General features: G+C 46.5%; 1 protein-coding gene across 4 annotated transcripts in view; it reads left to right on the top strand.

The window, feature by feature from the left end:
• The window catches only part of ttn.2 (titin, tandem duplicate 2), a 173316-nt gene that overhangs the window by 57155 nt on the left and 93182 nt on the right, over nt 1-22979 (top strand). For all 4 annotated transcript variants that reach the window (XM_079357879.1, XM_079357878.1, XM_079357880.1 and 1 more), the window contains 20 exons: nt 7-190; nt 278-361; nt 443-710; nt 1009-1044; nt 1688-1897; nt 2009-2086; nt 2172-2198; nt 3072-3128; nt 5247-5318; nt 5490-5546; nt 5658-5735; nt 5841-5909; nt 6097-6318; nt 16280-16324; nt 18751-18801; nt 18930-19325; nt 19420-19698; nt 20358-20627; nt 20736-20875; nt 20968-21094. In XM_079357879.1, coding sequence (XP_079214005.1) covers nt 7-190; nt 278-361; nt 443-710; nt 1009-1044; nt 1688-1897; nt 2009-2086; nt 2172-2198; nt 3072-3128; nt 5247-5318; nt 5490-5546; nt 5658-5735; nt 5841-5909; nt 6097-6318; nt 16280-16324; nt 18751-18801; nt 18930-19325; nt 19420-19698; nt 20358-20627; nt 20736-20875; nt 20968-21094 — 2750 coding nt within the window. The remainder of the gene's footprint in view (nt 1-6; nt 191-277; nt 362-442; nt 711-1008; nt 1045-1687; nt 1898-2008; nt 2087-2171; nt 2199-3071; nt 3129-5246; nt 5319-5489; nt 5547-5657; nt 5736-5840; nt 5910-6096; nt 6319-16279; nt 16325-18750; nt 18802-18929; nt 19326-19419; nt 19699-20357; nt 20628-20735; nt 20876-20967; nt 21095-22979) is intronic.

The following is a 22979-nucleotide window of genomic DNA, read 5'->3' as shown; positions in this document are numbered from 1 at the left end:
TCTCAGGACTCCATCAAAGCAGAAGAGTCCACAGGAGGAGAAGGACATCGACATCGTGGAGCTGCTGAGGAACGTGGACCCCAAAGAGTACGAGAAGTACGCCCGGATGTACGGCATCACGGACTACAGAGGCCTGCTGCAGGCCATCGAGCAGCTGAAGAAGGAGAAGGCAGAAGAAAGTGGAAGACCGGTAAGATTCTTCATCGCACGCCGTGTGTTTGCTGTGTTCCTGCTGACGTGCGGCTGACTGACGGTTCCGCTCGGTTTGGGTTGACAGGAACTGGAACGTGGTGACAGAGAGTCCGATGAGGACATGGCCCGCCTGGTGGCCGACCTGCAGAAGAGGATGGAGCGCACAGAGGTCAGGATGTGTTCACTGTCTGTGGGGAAGTCCAGCTCCGCCTGACATTCTTATCTGATTGTCCTTCTGTCCCTCCTGCAGCCTGTCACCGTGGTGAAGGACATCGCCGATCAGTCCGTCCTCACTAACAAGGAGGCCGTGTTTGAGTGTGAGCTCAAGATCAACTACCCAGAGATCACCCTGTCCTGGTACAAGGGGACACAGAAACTGGACAACAACGACAAGTACGACATCAGCATCAGTGGCGACCGCCACCTGCTGAAGATCAAGAGGTGTCAGACGTCGGACCAGGGCAACTACAGGGTGGTCTGTGGACCTCACATCTCCAGTGCCAAGCTCAGCGTCACGGGTCAGTACTCATGTCATACGTCTTCACATGTACACACCATTGTTACACGTGCATCATGTAAGTCATTGTGAGGCAACAAATGTTTGCACAGTTCAGAAACATGTGCCTGGTAGTCAGAGCCTATAGCAGAACCAGAACCAGAACCAGAGCCAGAACTATGAGCTTCATCAAACAGGGAAGCTGTGGGTTCATTAAGATAAAACACAGCCTGAGCATGTAGGCTAATATGATAAGCTAGCAACGCAGAGCTAAACTGGAGGTATACTCACAGGTGTCTTCTGTGTTTTCTATCTTTCAGAACCTGAGGTTGAAAAGCATCTGCAGGAAACATCGGGTAAGGAAGGCCAGTCGTGTACTCTTTCTTGTCAGTTGTCCATCCCTAACGTAGAGGCTCAGTGGTTTAAAAATGGCAAGCAGTTAGAGATGAAGGGCAGGTTCACGTCCGAGGTGAAACACAAGGTTCAGAAGCTTCTGATCAGAGACCTGAAGCCTGAAGACCAGGGCAGATACGCCTGCAGGTACCAACACCTGGAGTCCTCGGCCGACCTCTGGGTCGAAGGTTTGTACCTGGAATCAATCCTGCAACCTTCTGGCGTGGTGGATGTTCTGCCCGTTTACTAACCTCTTTGGAACCCTCCCTCCCCCCATCAAACTCCAAACTAATGCTGGAGATTTGGATTTAACCCTCTTTTTTCTTTTTCTTCTGGGATTTGTCTTCCTCTGTTTTAACCCTCGTCCCACCTCCCATCTCTCCTGGATTATCTTACAAACACGTCACCGTCTTCATCTCCGTTGTCTTCCATCTTGACTCGAAAATCCATCGTCCCCTCGACCAACCAGTCATCATAACGGCCTCATAAATCCCCCTGTGCTCATTCCTAACCATGTGGATGTTGTGTCGATGAAAACTACCATTACTTTTTGTCATACATTCCCAGCTGTGATGCGTTGACCCATTCACGTCTTATCTGTTTTAGCTGAACAAATTCATTTCACCAAACGCATCCACAACATCGAAGTCAACGAGCGCCAGTCGGCCACCTTTGAGTGCGAGGTGTCCTTCGACAACGCAATCGTGTCGTGGTACAAAGACACCTGGGAACTGAGAGAGAGCCCTAAGTACAACTTCACAAGCGAGGGCCGAAGACATTTCATGGTTATCCGAAACGTGTCCATTGAAGACGAAGGTGTGTAGAGTACCATCGAGCCCCAAATTGCCGTCACAGAGAGATTTTTTTTTTCTCCTCATTGCTTTGATGACTTGAGTGTTAAACGTCTTCATTAATAATCCCGTGTAGGCGTGTACTCAGTGATTGTGAGGTTGGAGCCCAGAGGAGAGGCTAAGAGCACTGCTGAGCTTTATTTGTCTGGCAAAGGTACAGTTCCACCTTTTTCTGCTTCTGTTCAGCTTTTGTCTGTTCATGTGGTTAACGCACTCTTCACTTTCCCTCCTTTTCACAGAAATTGAATTAGCAATGGTGCCATTTGGTAAGTATTTAATGTCACCAACAACTTCAGTAAATAGCTGAAACATTTCAGGAAATCCTCCTGTTTTCTATCTTACAGCCAGAGCTCATTTTAGTCTATGCTAACACCACGCGAGTGTAGCATGATATAGCTACAAATAAACTTTGAATGGACTTATGGCTGATTGGCTGGAGTTGACCAATGAGAGGCTATGTTGTTTCCTTTGATGATAGCATGTGAGATACGCCATTAAGCAACATGCTAGCTGTTTGTTATAAAGGTAAGGCTAGTGAGGGTAGCATTTTTCACATTATGCTAGCTTTTGAAAATTAGCTTAAGTCAATTACGGTGACATAATCCTGTTAGTTGCTAAAAGTTGAAGGTGACGTGTTCCCAACTGTGCGCTGACACTTTATAGTTGGCTGACTAACATTAAAATATACAGTAACCTGTAGATAATTAGCTGAAGTTAAAATGTGTATGGTTGAAATATTTAAAATTTTGCTATCTGTTTTTAGCTGGCTATATATACAAAGAGCCGTTTTAGCAAAACCCACTCTGTGCTAGCTGTAGCATATGTAGTTCTCTGATGTTGTAGTTTGATGTTGGTTCAGACCAAACTATGTTAGTTAGAACTCAACGTTTTATGGGCTAATTAGCTAAAATTACGCTACCTGTTTACAGCTAGCTGTAGATAAAAAGAGCCATGTTAGCATAGCTCCCTCTATGGTAGCTGGTTGTTTGTTTCTGATTACAAATTCGTTTTTGTAGCTTTCAGAACTCTGGCTGAGTTGGTAACAGGAGGATTTCCTCTGATGTCAGCTGTTCATTTGAAAACAGAAGAGTTCTTATCATTAAAGACTCGGTATATAAACTTTATCCATTATTGTGTAGATGTCCCAGACTCCTCAGTTCAGAGGCCTGAGGTGCCTTCGTCTGTGGCGATTCAAGGTAAGACTAGAAGCATTAGCCGCGCTTCGCTTACTTTGATTTTACTTTCAGATTTACTAACATGTCTTTAACTTCAAACGCCTTCAAAAACGCCGTCAGGAAGCCTCAAGCTAAAGGAACGAGTCGTAAAACAAACATGTTTCTGTCTTTAGAAGAATCTGCTGAATTCTATCAGTACGAAGAAGAGATCGAGCAGAGAGGTATTTACTTCATGTGTCTGTACTTTCTCTGCTCACAGCCTCCATCACAGAGACCATAAAGATCATATCCATACAGTCCTTCCCCTCTCTGACAGTCACATCTAAGTTTCTTATCCTCACATCGATTAATGGAACCAAACTTGTTTTTTGTTTGCATAAAGAATCAGCTGAATATTCCTATCACTATGAAGAAGAGGTGGAGGTGGAGCAGAGAGGTACAACATGTCGTATTTCTTCTTTTTCATGCAAACTTCATCGTCATCATCAAACCTCATGGAATCATCATCTTCATTAATAATCATCATCTTCATTAATCATCGTCTTCGTCCAATCATATGAGCAGATCTGGGAAAACTTAAAATCCAGCCAAAGTTATTTTTGACCTAAAATAACAAATATTACATTTTTAAAAAACAGAAAAGGATGATGTTGTGGAGCGTGTTGGGTAACACGTTCAGGTGGGATCACTCAGAGACACATAGCTGACTCACTGGGGGCGCCTGTGGCTCAGTGGTAGAGTCGGCCCTCTCAACCTGAACGTTGTGGGTTCGATCCCCAGCTCTTGTAGCTACACGTCTGACATGTCTTTGGACAATGAACCCTGAACTTCTCTGGCAGCTTCGTTATCAGCAGCATGTGAACACTGACGGACTGTGTGACCTGCGGCGTTAAAACGCTCTGAGTCATCAGAAGGGGAGAAAAGAAACGTACGAGCCTGAATCCATTTTTAATTTCATATAAAAGCAGGACCGTCGTATTGTTGCACAGTAAAGTTAAAATATCTTCAACTTCTCAGCTCCAGACTCCGAGCTGCAGCGCTCCTCATCGCAGCCAATCAGATCAAGTAGAAGGCTTTGCCTCCTTTCCGTGACGTTTTCCCTCCTCGTCATGTTTACTCCAATCCAATCAAATCCTTTGTTTTTACCGTAGGCCCCGCCTCCCACTCCACAGACGCTTCATGCTGCCCTTACAGTTCTCTCATGTTAACGTTAAAGCTCTGCAGCCCCTGAACACCAGCGTGTCATTGATCCCAACCAAACAGTAACTTTCATTCAAATACAACTTTAAAACATCAACGGGTTCCCTTTCAAAGTTCTGACTTCATCATCACATCATGTTGTTTTACTAAAACTCTTTGTTTGTTTGTTGTTTGTTTGTTGTCTGTCTCCCATCAAACACAAACTAACTTCCAGTCTGATCGTCATTTTACAGTCTTCTGTCCCGTCGAGCTCAGCAGAACTTCAGTGTCGACACAAAGCAAAAACAAACGGAGATGTTTTGGTTTGGTGTCTCTGCTTTAAACGTCTTTACTCCGTCTCCGCTCCTCCACAGGCTGATAGTTTAATAATAATTTATTCCTTGTCCTCTCGGAGTCTTTGCCACCATCCCGCCGAGTGAGCTGAAGGTTCTCTGAGACTTTATGAGACTGTGAAATGACGTCTGGTGTTTTCTTCCCCCGAGCTGTTTGCCTCACGTTTGTTGTCTTTTGTCACTTTGCTGTAATCGAACCTTCAGTCGAGTATCAGAGCTGGACCGAAGAGACGGTAACACAGCTGGTGTCCACGAGCACAGGTATCAGATCACCACGGTTAACACCTGTGTGTGTGTGTGTGTGTGTGTGTGAGCCGTCTCTTAACCACGGCGCCCTCTTGCTGTCAGTCTGTCGTCACGTCCCTCACCTCTTTGACTCGTTTCTAACCTCTTGTGATTCTTTAAAGCGGATCAACCTCAGCTTCTAAAACGTTCATATCTCGCTCCAAATGCATGAGAGTCCCTGAGGCGAGCTGATTCCTGTGTGCAGGCTCTAAACTGCTCTAAACACAAGCTTGACCAGGATTGGTCCAGACCCTTTCTTACAGATGAACTGACTCTAAACCTGATTCTGCTTTTGTTCATTCATCTGTTTTTTCTCCACTAGCCGCCAGAGTCCCCGTTGAGGAGACAGTTGAGACGAAGAAGGTTGAAATGAGACAGGAAGTCCCAACCAAAGGTAGGACAGACCTTCGCTTAGCGCCCTGCAAACACAAAGCTAACCCGCTCTCGTGTTCTCCTGTCACTTCAGTCACTTTCAGTCTTTGTTTCTTTATTGCATCACATGTAAATGCACGCAGCATCTCTCCTCTGATGCTAACACAGCCGGTGTCTTTTTAACTTCCTCAAGCTGAGGAGCCCGAAGAGAAGCCGACAGCAGCTGTGAAGGAGCCGTCTCCACCTAAAGGTACGGACACATCTGCCCCCGTCTGTAAGACACTGATCTGTCTCCTCGCTAACCTTCTTTCAGTGTTTGTATTTTGTGAGATTTGACTTCAAATCTGCTGGATTTTTAAAGTGCCGGAGGCCAAGAAGCCGGTGGAGGAAAAGGTTCCTGTAGTCAAAGTGCCAGAGAAGAAGGTTCCTGCTCCTAAAGGTAGAGATGGTCCCAACATCTCGCTGCTCACATCTTCACTCTTTGCTGATGACACTGGTGTGGATCCTTTCTGATATGAATGTGTGTTTGAATGTATTTTAAAAGAACCAGAGGAGGTTAAGAAGCCGTCTGCTCCCTCTCTGCCTGCTGAGAAGCCCGGCGTGCCAAAGAAAGGTACCTGACTTTGTCCTTCCTGTTGTGTAACGTCTCAGTCGCAGCTTCTCACCTCTTCACGCACTCAGACGTTATCTTCGGTTCTTCTATGTCCATGTTTCATGTTACTCTTTCCTTCTTGATTACTCTTCGATTCTACCACAACGCCATGCTAACATGAGCTAATGTTTGTGTTACCCACCTGAAGACCAGGCTGAGCCTCAGGTTCCAGCAGAGCCCAAAACAGCTAAGCTTGAGCCCAAACCAAAAACTAAAGCAGAGCCTGAGCCCAAGCCTGCACCGGCTCCCAAAGCAAAACCAGAAGCCAAACCTGCAGCCAAGGTCGAGCCCAAGGTCGAGCCCAAGGTCGAGCCCAAGGTCGAAGACAAAGCGGTGCCAGTAAAGAAGCCGGCAGCGCCCCCATCCAAAGGTATTTCCTGCTTGGTGTGTGTCTGTCCATGTTCTGTCCGCTCCGACGCGTCGCTATCTGTGAAGCTTCGAGTGTGGAAGCGAAACTTTGACTGTCTTTGTGTCCTGAATGTCTTTCCTCTTATTCACACCCAAACCCTGTCGCCTTAAGTCCCAGAGGAGGCAAAGACCAAGCCTCAGGTCGGAGCTAAGCCAGAACCAGAAGCCCCAAAAGTGAGACCAGAACCTGAAAAACCAAAACCAGAAGTCCGTAAACCTGAGCCTCCTGTAAAGAAGCCAGAACCAAAACCCGAACCTACAGTGGTACCAAAACCAGAACCTACCGTGGTACCAAAACCAGAACCTACAGTGGTACCTAAACAAGAACCAATAGTGAAACCAAAACCAGAACCGGTAGTTGTACCTAAACCAGAACCTGCAGTGGTACCTAAACCAGAACCTGCAGTGGTACCTAAACCAAAACCTGCAGTGGTACCCAAACCAGAACCTGCAGTGGTACCTAAACCAGAACCTGCAGTGGTACCCAAACCAGAACCTGCAGTGGTACCTAAACCAGAACCTGCAGTGGTACCTAAACCAGAACCTGCAGTGGTACCCAAACCAGCACCTGCAGTGAAAAAAGCTGAACCTGAAGTGAAAGTCCCAAAACCAGAACCTCCAAAACCAGAACTTCCAAAACCAGAACCCAAGGAGCTGAAGAAAAAAGGTACCGAGCCTGATGGTGCGCCACAGTTTTTCTTAATCTTAACAAACGACTCACCAGCAGTGATTTCATGAGTCCAGTCCACCTAAACCCTAACCCCCCATACACTAAAACCTCCACTCATTCTTAGATCTCTTCTTCTTCTGTGGTGTTTTTTTAAGTCTCTCACTCACAGAGTAGCTGTGGTGCTTCTTCTTCTGTGGTGTTTTTTTAAGTCTCTCACTCACAGAGTAGCTGTGGTGCTTCTTCTTCTGTGGTGTTTTTTTAAGTCTCTCACTCACAGAGTAGCTGTGGTGCTTCTTCTTCTGTGGTGTTTTTTTAAGTCTCTCACTCACAGAGTAGCTGTGGTGCTTCTTCTTCTGTGGTGTTTATTTAAGTCTCTCACTCACAGAGTAGCTGTGGTGCTTCTTCTTCGGTGGTGTTTCGATGGGGTTGCACTTTGTTCTGTGTGTTTTCTCATCTTACACTCGATAGAGTGAATCTTCTCTAACATGCTGAGCTCTGTCGTTCCCTCTAACACGTGTTCATGGTCCTCTTTCAAGCTCCAGTGGAAGATAAAACACCTGAGCCTCCGAAAGCAGCCCAGAAAGCAGAACCTGAGCCCAGGAAGAAGGAGACAGGTACTTTCAGAGTTTATGATGGAGCTTTCTTTTCTGTCTTTGAGTCTTAAACAAGCAGCTTGTTTCCAACATCTAACCAGTTTCCCAAAAGGTACTGGTTAGATCTCTTTCCTGGGTGATAGTATAAGCCCGGTCCAATATGGACCATCAGAATGTTCCGTTTATAAAGAATCATAATAACCACATACTCCCCGCTGTGTTTAACCTGTCTCTTTGTGCACCAGCACACTTTGCAGTTCTTCATTGTCTTCTTCGTGTTTTTGTGTCGAACCCTCTTAAAGCTTCGAAGCCCAAACCTAAACCGGTACCTGAGGTACCTGATACAGAACCTCTGAAGACGTTTGATGATGTAGTTGAGTCAGAGCCCGAACCTGAGAGGCTGCCTGATAAAATACCTGAAACAGTACCTGATAGACGGCCTCCACAGAAAGTGGAGGTGAAGGAAAGGACCCCTGAAAAGGTCCAACTAAAAGTACTGGAGCCTGAGAAAAAAATGGAAGAGCTTCCAAAAATGGTGCCTGAAAAAATACCAGAAAAACCACCCGAGCAAAAAGCTCCCGAGAAGGCTCCACCTGAGAGGAAGCCTTCAAAGGTGGCTGAGGAAGAGCGCTCTCCTGAGAAGAAGCTTTCTGTAGATCAAACACTTCTAACTAAAGTCCCTGAGAAAACACCTGACAAGGTGCCAGGCACTAAACCAAAAGCTGAAGAAAGACTTCTTCAAGGTACCGCCGAGGCAGACCTCCACTCTTTACATCTTCTTTGTGTGTTCTTCCTGCATGCGGACATTCGGCAACAGTCCAGGTTTATCAGCCTCACGGCAACTCGTCCGCTCCTACACTCAGGAACGTGACATGGAACTGTTTACAACTCGTCCATTTAGATTTATCCAGGGTACGACTTCTTCCTCATAAAAGGGCGTGGCTGACTAGACTGTTGTAGCTGTTTGTCGGGAGGCTTAAAGGTCACACCTCCTCCTTAAAGGTCACACCTCCTCCTTAAAGGTCACACCTCCTCCTTAAAGGTCACACCTCCTCCTCTCCAGGTGAAATAAGTCTCAGAGCTGTGTGGCTGTAAATCTCCAAACGGCCTGTTTGAGCACACATGAAAAGTGGAGCAGGCAGAAGACAGAGAGGATGGACTTTCCTCATCATTGGGGGGTTTGTAGAGTAGAGACATGTTAGAGGAACATGGAGGAGAGGATTCTGGGTAATATGGGACCTCTAAGGCCCGCCTCAGCTCCAAGTCTTTACCCTTTACTAGTTGGACCAAAAGTTAGCTTCAGCTCAGTCAGCAGCCAGTGTTAGTCCAGTATGAGACAGTTTCTAACCCCCAGCATACAGGGAGAGACCAGCTGTCCCAGAGATCTTTTGGCTGAGAGGTTTGCTGGTCTTTGGGACGATCCCCCCTCCAAATCTTACAGTCTTCCATCAAACTTACAAGCGGTTGGTTTTCAGGAGTCTTGAACATGTTTTAAGCTATTTACAATTCTTGGCTCTTAGGCAGCGTCTTCGAGCTAGCGTCTGTTAGCCGTTTGGACTCACCCATGAACATATCCATTTTATTTTCTTGAGTGTAGGTCGGAGGGGAAGTCTGTTTGAAATCAAACGACAAACAGGACTGTTGCCACGTAACATCTGACCTCCTTCTTTCTGTTTCATGTCGTTCAGAGTTTCCCTGTGTGTTTGTTAACTGTCTTAATTCTCTTCTCTGAAACCCTCCACTCCTTCACCCTCTTGGATACAAACTGATCACCTCTTTAAAAGAAATGGAGACTGTGGTGATAGAGAAGATTCTGCCCAAAGAGGCGGAGCCACAGAAAAAAGGTACTGGCCATGTGGAGACACGATGGCGTTCTTCAACTTCATCTGAAGTTTTAACTCTTGATGATAATACACGACAGGTGGATTATCACCTGCAGCACTACATTCATCTGTGTGTTGTCCATTTCTAACCCTGATGCTTGTCTTTGTGTTTTGTCGTCACCTCTTGGCGCCGCCACATGACGCCTATTCTTCTTCACCTCTTGAAACTTCCAGCGACCACCAGTCTTGTAAAGATGGAGAGAAAAGGAGGTCAGGAGAAGCAGGAGGTTTATTATGTGACTGAAAAAGTTTCCTCCACGGAGGAGGTGTGGGAGCATGAAGAGGTGGTGGAAGAGCACGCCAAAATGTTGTACGAGGAGAGAGTGGAGCCTCCGGGTGGCGAGGGCGTGTCCTTAACTGAAAGACATGTTTTAAGCACATCAGAACAGAAGTCTGAACTGAGAGGTGAAACATCTGTTACTGACACTTCAGAGAAGACAGAAACCAGACTGACCAAACGTGGAGTCGCCCCAAAAACACAGGCGGCCATTGTTGTAGTCCAGGAAGTCAAAGCTGACAAAGATAGGGAGGTCAGGAAGATAGAGGATGAACCTGCAGAAGAAGCTTTTATTCCAGCCGTGAAGGGCAGAGAGGTGACCATCAGAACACAGAGCACAGCCAGACAGAGAGAACAGGACCAGAGAGTCCCTGAGAGACGAGGAATCCCCACAGAGACCACGGATAACACCAAACCTGTCCCAACCACCATTAGCACTGAAGCAAGGACCCAAGAGCAGGACTTAGAGGACAAGGCTCGGACAGAGGTCACTTATGAGGAGTCTATCGTGCATGATGTTCAGACAACAGCAGAGTTTGAACAATACAGTCAAACTTACACTGAGGTCACTGAAGTCCCAGACACACCAACTAAAGACAAAGGGGTGGAAGAGGACAGAAGTAGAAAGATAGAAGCTCAAACTAAACCAACAGTCAGTCCAGACCAACCTTCAGCACCAGTGAAGAAACAGCCAGTAGAAAAGAAACCAGAGAAAGAGTCTGATAAAATAGATGACAGAAAGAAGGAGAAAGTGTCAGAAAAACCCAAATTAGAGGTGACTCCGAAGGTCAAACCAGAAGTGTCAGTAACAGATGTGGAGCCAAAGAAACCAGAAGCTCTGTGTGAGACGGTTACTCCAAACAGAGAAGAAAGGTCCAGAGACGTCCCTCCTCGGAGAGCTGGTGTTGGGATGAAAACAGAAGACAAAAGTCTTTTAATGCAGGAAACGGTTCAGACTAAACCTTCCGTCCCTCCAAAACCAGAAGACAAGACCCGGATCGCTCCACAAACAGCTGCTGGAGGTACAAAGAGAGACTCTGAGCTCATGACCATGCTCATCTTTAACTTTACCGTCTGTCTCCATATCTTGGTGCTTTTTATTAAAATCCAAAACCTTGGCAATAACAAGGGTCAAAGGTCATGGTTTAGCCTTACATCTCCATAGTCACTTACAGGGGTTCTTTTTTTATCCCCCGTGTGTTTAACCATTTCTTTCTTTCTCTTCTTTCTCTTCTTAAACATTAATATCTTGCGTTCAACACAAACAAACGGTTATTCTCGGAAGAAGTCGAAGCAAAGACGAAGACACTTCCTGCCGCTCCTGACGCACAAGTTCCAGGTACAACACCTGCACACGTTTCAGACAGCTTTCCGATCATCTCTTGTTAGTCTCGTTTAACTCCAAATGTTTGTGTCTGTGTTGTTTTTTCCCTAATCTCTTGGCACCGCCACATGGTGCTTTCTCTTCAAACCTCTTAATTGCTTTTAAACGTGTAAGCAGCCACAGCTGGTCTCCTAAAGGCCAGGAACAGAACAGGAGCTCGGAGGGCCTCCACAGATTTGGTTTCCGAGCAGGGAATCTCTGCCGAGGGCAAAAGTGTTACCAAGGATGAAGAGAAATCTGTGGACAAAAGTTTAACATCTTTCAAACAAGACGGGGCTTTAAGTCTGCTTGAAGAAGCTGATCGGGCGTCTAAAACAAGAGGTGATATATCTGTTACTGATGTTTCAAAGACTCAGGGTCTGAAAACAAGGGGTGTCCCTAAAGCTGAAGGAACAAACACTCAAGAAGCTCAGGGGGAGAATTCAGGTCAAACAGATGAAAACTTCTCAAAGAGCAGGACTCAAAAAGATCCGGCTCAGACGCAAAGAGATGAGGAGCGAGTCAAAGATGAACTTAAACCAATGGGTCCAAAAGAAAGAACAAAACCAGGGCGACAGAAATCTGACCAACCCATATCTGTCTCATCTGACAGAGTACCAACTCCAGCAGATCCAGCAGACACAGGTGCTAAAGGTAGGACAGAGACTCCTTTTAGAGAAACAGATTCAGTTAAACACATAGTTCCTCCAACTGAAGCCATGAACACAAAACAAGAACCGACTGAAGGAGAAACATCACTTCCTCCTGCTGGGGAGAAGATGATGGTCAATCGACTAACAGGCCGAGAAACTCCCGACAGACGAGAACAAGAGTCAGCCCAAACTGAAAAGAAAAGAGTCAAAGCAGGTCAACCAAAAGTCATTCCAACACACGCTCCTTTAAAAGACACTAAAGAGAAAGAAGTCAACTCTGAAGGTCGAGTCAGACGTCAGTCAGAGGTCAGAGAACCAACTGAGGGACCAACACACACTAGTAAGACACCTGTCAGAGAAGTTCTTATAAAGTCAGACGGTGGTCCTTCAGAGAGAGAACAAAAAGCCTCACATGAGATTACACAGAAACGAGTCCAGACACAGACCGCTCAAGACGATGTTTGTCCAGAGAGAGAGAAACCAACCACATCTCAGGGGGTCGTGGTTGAGCGAGGTCAGATAGACGTCAGCTCAGTTAGAGTCCAAACGTTTAAAGTGATTCCTCTTAAAGAGACAGAACGAGTCCAGACCTCTAACGAGCTCAAACTCCATCCCGCCAGGCTTAAAGAAATCAGAGGAACTGAAGTTCCATCAGGTGTCGAGAAATCCCACGAAGGAGTCGGTGTTCCTGCAAAGCCGACGGTATCTCTGCAGCGAGAGTTAGCCGAAACTGAGGAGGCTGCAGACAAACGAATCCCGTCCAAGCGTGTCACAGCTCAGGATCAAATGAAAACAGGGATTCTCATCCAGGATAGAGGACAAGCACTATCACAACAGCATGTTAGAATAAAGGACCAACGTGTTCCTCAAACTGAGCTCAAAGGACCGAACACAGAATCTTTGTTAGAGTGTGAAACTCAAGAAATATTAGCTAGCAGTAAAACAGAGCCTGAAAAAACCACATCCAAGGCAGTCGAGCCCGAATCATCACGACAGGAACAAACTAAGACGAAGGTCACAGCAGAGGTCAAAGTTACAGATAAGAAGTATGATGTGAAAGACGAGACAGTTAAAGCACGTAAAGACGAAACCTGCAAAGGACGAGGTTCACTTACAGCTCTGAGAGATAAATCACCTGAAGAAGAAAATCTGATCCTAACACAGAAACAGTTAGAGAGGACGTCAGCAGAAGACGTGATAGAGACAGACGGAGGACAAACAGCTGAGGTCTTAATGGGAGATCAGACGAATAAATCCAAACCCCTTAAGGACAAGAGTACCAAAACGTCTCTGAGAGAAGTGCAGTCAAAGACGGTCCTAGTCAAAGATGAATATCAAAGTGTAGCTCCATTAGAAGTGACAGACAGAGAACAGGAACATGTGCAGACAAAGGTTTCCATGACTCCTGTGATGGAGGTCGCAGCGCAGAGATCCCTGATCGTGAAAGACGGAGCTGCTGAATCAGAAACCGTCCGCAGGTCCATCGAACCTGACTCTCTGCTTCAAGTTCATCTGTCGAAGAAAGACAGCGTTTACACGCCGGATGACTTTGATTTCATGTCAAAGACGTCTCCAAGGGTCCACAAAGACCCTGCAGTTAAAAAGTCTACAGTAGATTTAGTTGATCACAGACCAGAGAAGGTTAGAGAGGAATCACCTGACAGACCGCAACAAGTCGAGGGAAAGAGCTCAGGTGCATCCAAACTGGAAGTAACAGATCAGCACTTTATAAGAGAAGAGGAAGGTCCAGAAAAACTCACAGTAGTCAACCAAACAGCGAGTGTTATCCCCGAGACAATGACAGAAGCTTCAGACGCTAATCAATCCCTGACAGACAGAGAGAAGAGGTCGGACAAGGGGACAAACCTGCAGTCCGAGACAGTCGTAGTTAAAGATGAATATGGGAGTGTGACGCCGTTAGATGTTATAGAACCAAAACAAGAAGACCTGGTGAGAACAGCCTGGGTCACACCTGTGATGGAGGTCACTTCACACAGACGTGTTGTAGGTGAAGATGGAGGTAGTCACACTGAAACTCTCCCAGGATGTATCTCACCAAGCTCGCTAACAAAAGATGTTAACATGTCCGGGGAGGTTTCTGTTCAAAGACTGTCCTCCGGTCGAGAGTCCGCCAAGGAGACAGACAAACATTTAGTTAAGATGGCAGACAAAAATACTCAGGTAACCAACGCTTCAGCTGAAACGGACAGAAAGGTTTTTGTTGGTGATAGATTACAGCAACAAACTCAACAAAAGGCAGAACTGAGAGCCGTCACAGGTGATGAGAAACACACGGAGGGAGATCTGAGAGTTGACTCACGCAGACATCAGGGCGCTACGTCTTCAGAAAGACAAACAACCAACGCAGAACCATTACAGCTCGCCGCAGCTGCAGACGCAGTTACAGATACTGAAGTTCAGTCACAGACCGCTTCTGTCCTTCCCAGTGAAGGAACCAGTAAGAAGCTAGAACACACTGAAGGCAAAGCCCAGGTCACGTCTAAAAGATCCCTCGAAGCCCATGATAGTTTGGAAATATATAACAAAAGACAAATCCCCACAGACAAACCTGCGGGAAAAGAGGAAAGTAAAACGATGTTAGCTAAACACAACTTAAAAGATGGAGGACGATTGTCAGCAGCTGAAGTTACCAAGGTTGCTTCAGTTGAAGGATTGAAAACAAAACAGGAACACCAAGGTACGCCTCCCTCTGAGGCAACGCCAAAAGAGTCCCTGAAACTGTCTCAAACAAAGACACCAGAGAAACAAGGAATGACGACGGTCAGAGAACCATCAGTAACAGATATAACCAAGACCAAGATCGCCGAGAAAAACACGAGTGAGGACAAAACAGACCCTCCACTCTCCCGAAGGTTTACCACCAGCACACAGGACTCAGACGTCCCTCCTGTGGAAGCAGAAACCATTGGCAGACAGGAGGGAGGAGCTGAAGGCCGTCAGTCCGACAGAGACACCGTGCTTCTGTCTTTGGAAGCGGAAGGGAAGGAATTTGTTTCTCTACGAGAAGCTTCCAGAGGTATCGAGGGAACGATGTTATGTGTCACAGAGCACGTGTTTTTCACCTGAACACCAAACATGGCCGTGCACTCTCATGCTCTGTTGGATTGGTTACATTCATACCTCTTTGTCATCATGCTATGGAGAGGATACCCAAGTCACATCACCCATTCTGTTTGGGCACAAACTGTGTTGTTGTTGTTGTTGTTGTTGTTGTAAAGAGCCGTCCTGCTGTTGCCTGAGACAGCCTCTTTTGGTTTCTCTTCATCTGGTGTCTAAACCATCACGTGTGTCCGCTCTTTGTGTTCCTGTGTGTTCGAAGGGAAAATGTTTTCAAAGACGACGACGACACTTTGTGTGTAAATGTCTTCTGTCTTGGAACGTCCATCCTCCACTCTGTATGTTGTTGTTTCTCTTTGTGTTCCTGTGCATGGTCAGTGCTCGCCCCATCGCTCTTATTGTGGTTCTGATTGTCCTATAATTTCATTTCAAAGTTCCTGTGAAGGAGAAGGAGCCTACGGCACAGGTCAAAGAAGCGCTGGTAAAGCCAGCTGCTCCTCAAGAAGGTACCAACTTCTCTTTTCCACTTGTTGTTCATGTGTCTGTTTGTCTGTGACATTCGCTAAAGAATGAAACCTTTGATCGACTTTCTTTTAGTGTCAAAGTCAGATCTAGACTGAACTGTTTGTGGAGAACTCTCTGTTGAATTCCTTTTATACTTTGGTGTTGAAGAGAAACGACCACAGGCCGTTGTCAAAGTTCAGGAAGACGCCAAAAGGCCTGAAGAAAGCAAGAAGGTGGAGAAGAAAGTGACTCCGCCAGAGGAATCAAAGCCAGGTATCGAGGTGTTGTCCTCTCAGAGAGTAACCTCATCTTATGTCCTGTAGACCTGAATCACACCCTCTTTTCTTATACTTGAAGCGTCCAAGCCGCAGCCTGCTGCGAAGGCTGAAGAACCGACCAAGGTGCTTCCCCGAGACGAGAAAGCTCCTGAGAAAGGTAGAGGTGTTTAAAGGACCCGTTCGTCACTTGCATTGTTTAACCTTCCACTCCTGCGTTCCCACGCTTCTTCTTCTTCTTCTTCGTGTTGTTGGAGTGCTTGTCAGTCTGCTCTGTGCGGGTTGGAATGATCTCTACAAGTTTATATCATCTGTCTTTAAATGTTGTGTCTTGTTTGTTCAGCCATTAATCCATCCAGCATGCCGTCCATCACTCCTTTGACACGGCTTACCTTCGTCTAACGTCTTCTTCTGTGCTCAACATACAAAACCACGTTTCATCATCTCAGTCACCTGACACTGAGCGCCTCGTCTTTGCCTTCGAGTCGCAGCTTCATGTCATCCTCGTTGTGTAACAGAGCTTTTACTGTCGGATGTGTTTGATGACACGTCCTCACTGTGTTGTCAGGTCAGTCAGTGAAATCAAACTGCCTTATTAACCATTTCTGAACTATACCTCCATATTAGATGAAACCAAGGGACCTGTCCAAGCCCCCGGAGGAGTCAAGAAAGGTAGGAGCTCTGATTACCACGCACCTCAGTGTACACAGCACCAACAGCCCATTGGACTCCATGCATTAGTCACAGTATCTAAAAGCAGCTAAGTAATAATCCAGGATCCTCTGTTGGTAACATAAATCTAAAACATTTAGAAATGTATTTTAAATGTAGTATCCAGGCGTTCCTGTACTTGCTCCTTGTCTATATTTTTCTGTCTGTTTTGTGTCTTATTGTGAAGTGGAATCTGGTTTGTGTATTTTTATTTGGAGTTACATTTGTGTAGTTCAGCTAAGTGTCAGTGAGTAATGTCAAATCTTTGCTGCCTCAGAATTGGTTCTGCCCAAAAAAGGTCAAATTCACGTGGAAGAGGAGGGAACGTTTGAGATTCCCACCTTGAGGAAAACAACCCGAGTCATAAAGGAAGTGCAAGAGGAGCAGGAGGTGGTCAAGCTGAAGAAGATTCCTTCGGTTTCACCAAAAGAGGCAGTAGTCGAGGAAAAACCTCAGAAGGTCACCAAGACCACCGTCTTCCAAGTGGAGGAGATTGTGCACAGAGAAGAAGCCGTGGAGATGTCCATCGCCACCAGGAGAACCGTGGAGGAGAGGACGCCTCGCGAGAAAGCAGAACTCGTGAAAAAGCCAGAAATTGTGCCGGCTAAAGAAGAGGACCAGAAAGAAGCTCCTAAAGATGCATGGACCCGGCAGAAACCCGCCCCAAAAGATGAGAAACCTGAAGATAAGATCTCTCTGAAGAAGACTCCCAAGGTGAAGAAGGACGAGGAGCCTGCCCCACCGAGTGCAGCCTTGAAGAAAGTCAAGAAACTGCCTTCAGATGACGTGGAGCCAGAAGTAGTTAAACTTAAACCGTTTGAAAAGCCAGTCAAACCAGCGGAAGAACCAGAGAAAGATAAGAAGGAGACTCCGGACAGGGATACTGTGCCTTTCCAAAAGGGAGAGAGGACACCGCGAGAGGTGGAGCCCAAAGAACCTCCAAAGAAACCTGAGAAACCTCCTCCAGAGGTAAAGGAGCCGGCAGCCAAGGTGCCAAAACCAGCCGATAAAAAGACCCCTCCACAGAAAGAGCCGGAGGAGGCCAAAGCACCCACCAAGGTGAAGAAAATCCCAACAAAAGAAGAAGCAATAGAGTCAGTAAAGCTGAAGCCCTTCACCAGACCAACCCAAGAGGCTGCAGAGCCTGAGAAGAAACCAGCAGAGGAGAAAGACAGGAAGCCCATGGAAGAACTGCGCCGGCGTCGCAGTCCAGACGAAAAGCCGAAGGAACGAGAGCCAGAAACCAAAGCAAAGAAACCTGAGATCCCGGAAGCTCCGGAGAAGAAGGAGGAGAAGCCAAAGGAGGTAGAAGCAGTTCCAGTGGAGAAGACAGTAGCTCCTGCACCAGCACCTGTTAAAAAACCTGAAAAGGTTCCTGAGGAGCCCAAACCTCTGCAGCTGAAGAAGGGAATCCTACCCAAGGCCAAAGAGGAGAAAGAGGAGGTGGCTCTAAAGCCTTTTGAGAAGCTGAAGAAGGTTGAGCTGAAAAAGACACCATCTCCTAAAGTTGACAAGCTCAAAGAAGAAGACAAAGCCCCCGCTGAGAGGAGACCGAGTTTGGAGAAACTGAAAAAGATTCCTAAAAGCGTTTCACCGAGAGAATCCATTGAAGCCGTGACTCTCAAAAAGGTCCCGAAGAAGCCATCCCCAGAGGAGGCGGCAGAGCCAGCAAAGCCTGAAAGAAGGGTTCCTCTGGCCAAGGAGGTCTCTCCTGGAGCTGTGCAGATGAAGAAGATCGCCACGCAGCCAGAGGAGGAGGTGTTTGAGGAGGAGTATGAGGCTGAAGAGGCAGAGCAGGAGGAAGAGGAGGCCTGGGGCTGGGAGCTCGTCCCCACCGAGGACTGGGAAGGTGAAGCAGAGGAAGGTGCTCTGGAGGTACCAGGGGGGACCAGGAGAGGTGAGATGGTGGCGACCCGACCTCATTGGGTGACGGTGTCTTCATCATGCCCTGAATAATCTCTGCTCATTCCAACCGACATGCTTCTTTCTAAAGAGCCATCGCCTCATCGCATCTTAACTGTGACACGATTTACGCCATCTCTTCTTGTGTTTGTTGATCATCACTCTGTGAGTCAGTGTGTCCATGGCTTTCTGTCATCTCTGTAACCGTGTTTCCGTGTTCCTCATGTCAGTGTTACGCCATCCCCATCAGTCCAACATGTGTCCTCTCCACTGGTCTTACATACTTTGTGTGTTCTGGTTTTTTATGTTGGTTATATTTCGGGTGGTATTGCGTCTGATTTCTTTGCCATTTCATTTAATCACTATCACTTCATATCCTGCTTCCCATTACACTGGACAAATACAGCCTGATCATTGCACGTCTGAATACATTAACTTGTGATGACATCGTTTGCAGAAAATTCATTTGTATTCTTTCTGAACAGAGGGACAGCCGGCAGAAGAGGCAGGAAGAGGCAGAGGACGAGGACTCAAACGTAAGGCTGTTATATTAAATAATTGAGGATCTGTTCTGTGATTGGTCAGCAGCTTTCCCCCTCCTGGGGACACCCCCAGATCCTCCTGAAGTTCAAAGTCTATTGATTGTCTTCTTTCTGACTTTCAGCCAAACAAACCCCGTCCCCTGGAGAAGGCAGGGGCAGGGGTCTGAGGCCTGGTGGAAAGGGTCCGTCCCCACCAGAGGAACCCTTTGCAGGATTCAAGCTCAAAGCCGTTCCCCTGAAGTTCATCAAGAAGCTCCAGGACATCGTGCTGAAGGAGGCCGAGTCTATCGGCTCGTCTGCTGTGTTTGAGTGTGAGGTCTCGCCCTCCACTGCTGTCACTACCTGGATGAAAGAAGACAGTAATCTACGCGAGAGTCCCAAGCACAAGTTCACTTCTGACGGCAAAGATCGCAAGCTGAACATTATTGACGTTCAGCTGTCGGACATGGGTGAATACACCTGTATCGCAAAGAACGCTGGCAAGGAAATCCAGTGCACAGCCAAGCTCATCGTTGAAGGTAAATACATTTTCTTTTTAGGAACCACAAGTCCAGAAGCTTAAACCAGGTTGTTAAAAGTCTAATGTGTGATTGTCCTCTGATGTCCTCACAGAGCTTCCTGTGAAATGGATCAAAGAGCTTGAGGAGGAGACTTCAGTGCTGAAGGGTCAGCCTCTGTACATGACCTGTGAGCTGAACAAGGAGAGAGACGTGGTGTGGAAAAGGAACGGCGAGGTCCTGAAGAAGAAGGCCAACAAGGTTCAGATTAATATCATCGGTATGCAGCATGCCGTGACCATCCAGAACACCGGCGAGGAGGAGACTGGTACTTACACCTGCGAGGTGGCGGCCCAGGAAGAAGTCAAGACCACAACAGTTGTAAAGATCATTGGTAAGAGTAAAAGGGTGTGGTTCTTTTCTCCGTCAACAGAAACACTGCAGTACTGATGATTTCTAGGAAACACTGGAATGGCTTTTGTAGTTCAGCCATGTTTGACTTATTCTGAAGACAACTAATCATTTTCTATGTCGATGACATACATTCACTCTCATTTGATTGCTCTGAACGTCATGGTGCTGGTCTTTACTAAAACCTCAACAGCGAGCCTCACGGTGGAGGGTAAGTATGTCAACCAGAGGAACCGTTGTTGTCATGACTCCCTTCATTGAGTTGGTTTTCTCCATTTTAAAACTAACTCATATGACTATCCTTTATTAGGTATCAGGCTCCTTATATCAGATATCCACATCATCACAGCTTGGTGACCACTAAAAGGGAAGCATCAGAGTGATGTTGTAGTCGAGACCACACTAACAGAGACCAAGACAAACTCAAGAACAGAGTCCTCCAAGACCCAGACAAGACCAAGACACTTAGGGATCTAGACCGAGTCAAGACCAAAACCATAGATATCACTGTCCCCCTGCAAAACGAGCAGTTTAGAACTCTTTAACTGGAATCTTAGTAAGTCAGGCCCATGAAGGATCAAAGGTGCATGTTTTGTCTTACCTGGGTGATGTAAACTCACTAAATAAGTTTCACTTCAACAGAAATCATTAAAGACTGGATTGTGAAACCATTGAGGGACCAGCACGTGAAACCGAAAGCAACGGCTACATTTAAATGTGAGCTCTTTAAGGAAACCCCGAACTGGAAGTGGCTAAAGGGAGAGAATGAGGTTGTGCCCTCTGACAAGGTGGAGGTCAAGAAAGATGGAAAGGAGCTGACACTGACCATCAAGAACTGTCAGCCCGAGGATGTCGCAGAATACGCCATGGAAGTGGAAGGACGCGTCTACACCGCTAAGCTAACGCTAGGAGGTTTATCTCTCTACCTGATTTCCTTCTTTAATAAGTCTAACCCCTGAAACCTGCATATCGTTCTACCCTTCGACTGATCATCATCATAAATAACTCCTTCTCTCACAGAGCGGGAGGCTGAAATCCTTAAGCCCCTGGCCAGCGTTGAGGTGGTTGAGAAGGAAGATGCCATGTTTGAGACAGAGATCTCTGAGGATGATGTTCCAGGGGAATGGAAACTCAAAGGGGAGGTTTTGACCAGGTCACCGGTAAGATAGCATGGACCTGATGTACTCCCAAGTCTAACAGCTTGTAACTCCACACTCTATAATAGGTAAATATATTGTAATATGTTCATCAGACGTGCGACATCCAGATGGAGGGTGCGGTCCGTAAGCTCATTTTGAAAAGCTGCCAGTTGGACCAGGCTGGAGAAGTGTCCTACCAGGCTCTGAACGCCGTAACCAACGCAATGCTCACTGTCAAAGGTAAGGGGAACTCCGGCTATGGAATTACAATCTATCGGGATTCTTGGGTTTTAGCCGGAAAAATAAAGGCGTAAAGTCCGTGGACCACAAAATAAAGCTGTACAGCACCTGAGAGCGGACCTTAGATCTTTATTTACCAGGATCAACGATCGACAAGACTTTTTGAACCCAGGAAATTGGTGAAGTATTCTGACCCAACCTTGTCCCAATGGTGGGAGTTACATCCCGTCCTTGTGGTTCTATTTGTTGTTCTGTTACGTGGAAATTGTAAATCTGTTGTTCTGTCCATTTTGATGTGAAGTGTTAAACTATGTACAGTGGCCAGTTTGATATTTAACCCACCAAACGTTCAGGAAGTGTTAGAGTCAGCAGGAGGTAGAGTAGAGGAAGACCTGGATGACAGAAGATACTCAATACTTCTTGATCAATCTGAGGTCAGATTTGATTGGCTGCCAACATAACGAGACGATGGAAGAATCCTCCCCTTTGGTGAACATCTCAAACATGGAGAACTCTTGGACCGGCAGGACTTTATTCCTTGATGACAGCATTTCATCCTTCCACCCAGACCCTCCCTGACTACCCCAGCTCATCTCCATTTGGTTCTTTGAGCTCCATCAATGTGTCCTGGTGATAGGCTTCTATACACATGTAGATCCATTGATGGGAATATCCCAGCACTGAGTCCAGTGGAGATCATGGTGAACTGGCCACTTGTGTTGATGTTTGTGTTGATGTTTGTGTTGATGTTTGTGTTGATGTTTGTTTTGATGTTTGTTTTGATGTTTGTGTTGATTATGTTTGTGTTGCCCTTGTGTCACCTTTGAACCTAGAAATCGAAATGGCCTTTGTAGTCCCGCTGAAGGACGTTTCTGTGCCTGAAAAGAAACAAGCTAAGTTCGAATGCACCATCACGAAGGATGTCTCTAAGGTCATGTGGTTCAGGGGGGATGACATCATCACCCCTGACCAAAAGTTTGACATCATCGATGATGGAAAGAAGCACATGCTGATTATAAACTGCTGTGAGTTTGATGACGAGGATGAGTACACCATTGGGGTTTTGGACAAAACCTCAACAGCGAGACTCACGGTGGAGGGTAAGTACTGGACCGCCAACCAGAGGAACCGTTATTATAATGACTCCCTTCATTGAGTTGGTTTTATCCATTTTAAACTAACTCATATGAATATCCTTTATTGATACAACTGTAGGTATCAGGCTCAAATTCATTTCACCGCTAAAGGACCAAACTGTGAAGGAAGGCAACACGGCTCGCTTCGAGCTGGAGCTCTCTCATGAGAACATCCCTGTAACCTGGTATAAAAACGATGTGAAAATCCACCCGAGCAGAACAGTGCTCACTCATGTGGATGGAAAGAGACACGTGCTAGAAATAAAGGAAGTGACTCTGGATGATATCTGCCAAATTAAGGCTGAGGCCAAAGGCATTCCTTCCATGGCCAACCTGACGGTCATAGGTAAACCCAGAGCAGCGCCCTGTCTCCTCTCTGTCCTCATCCTCTGCTGTCTGTTTGCACTTCTGTCCATGTTTGTGTCAACCACTTTCTGTGTTCTCTATGTCCCTCACTTGTTTGCCCGTCTTGTCTCGTGTTTCTGATCATCCGTATATCGTTCATGTTTTGTTTCTGTGCCTCGGAGAGTCATGCAAACATTTCCCCATTCCAGAGGGAGATGCTTACTTCACAGTCAAGCTGCAGGACTACACTGCAGTGGAGAAAGACGAGGTGCTTCTGGACTGCGAGCTCAGCAAAGACGTAGACGTCATGTGGTACCACAATGAGGCAGAGATCAAGCCCTCTAAGATGGTGGCCATTAAGGCCCAGGGCAAACGAAGAACTCTGGTCATCAAGAAAGTTGGAG

Source organism: Symphodus melops (assembly GCF_947650265.1).
Source record: "Symphodus melops genome assembly, chromosome: 12".
Classification (NCBI taxonomy): domain Eukaryota; kingdom Metazoa; phylum Chordata; class Actinopteri; order Labriformes; family Labridae; genus Symphodus; species Symphodus melops.
The sequence above is the reverse complement of the archived record's forward strand: the minus strand, read 5'-3'. Positions and strand labels throughout refer to the sequence as shown.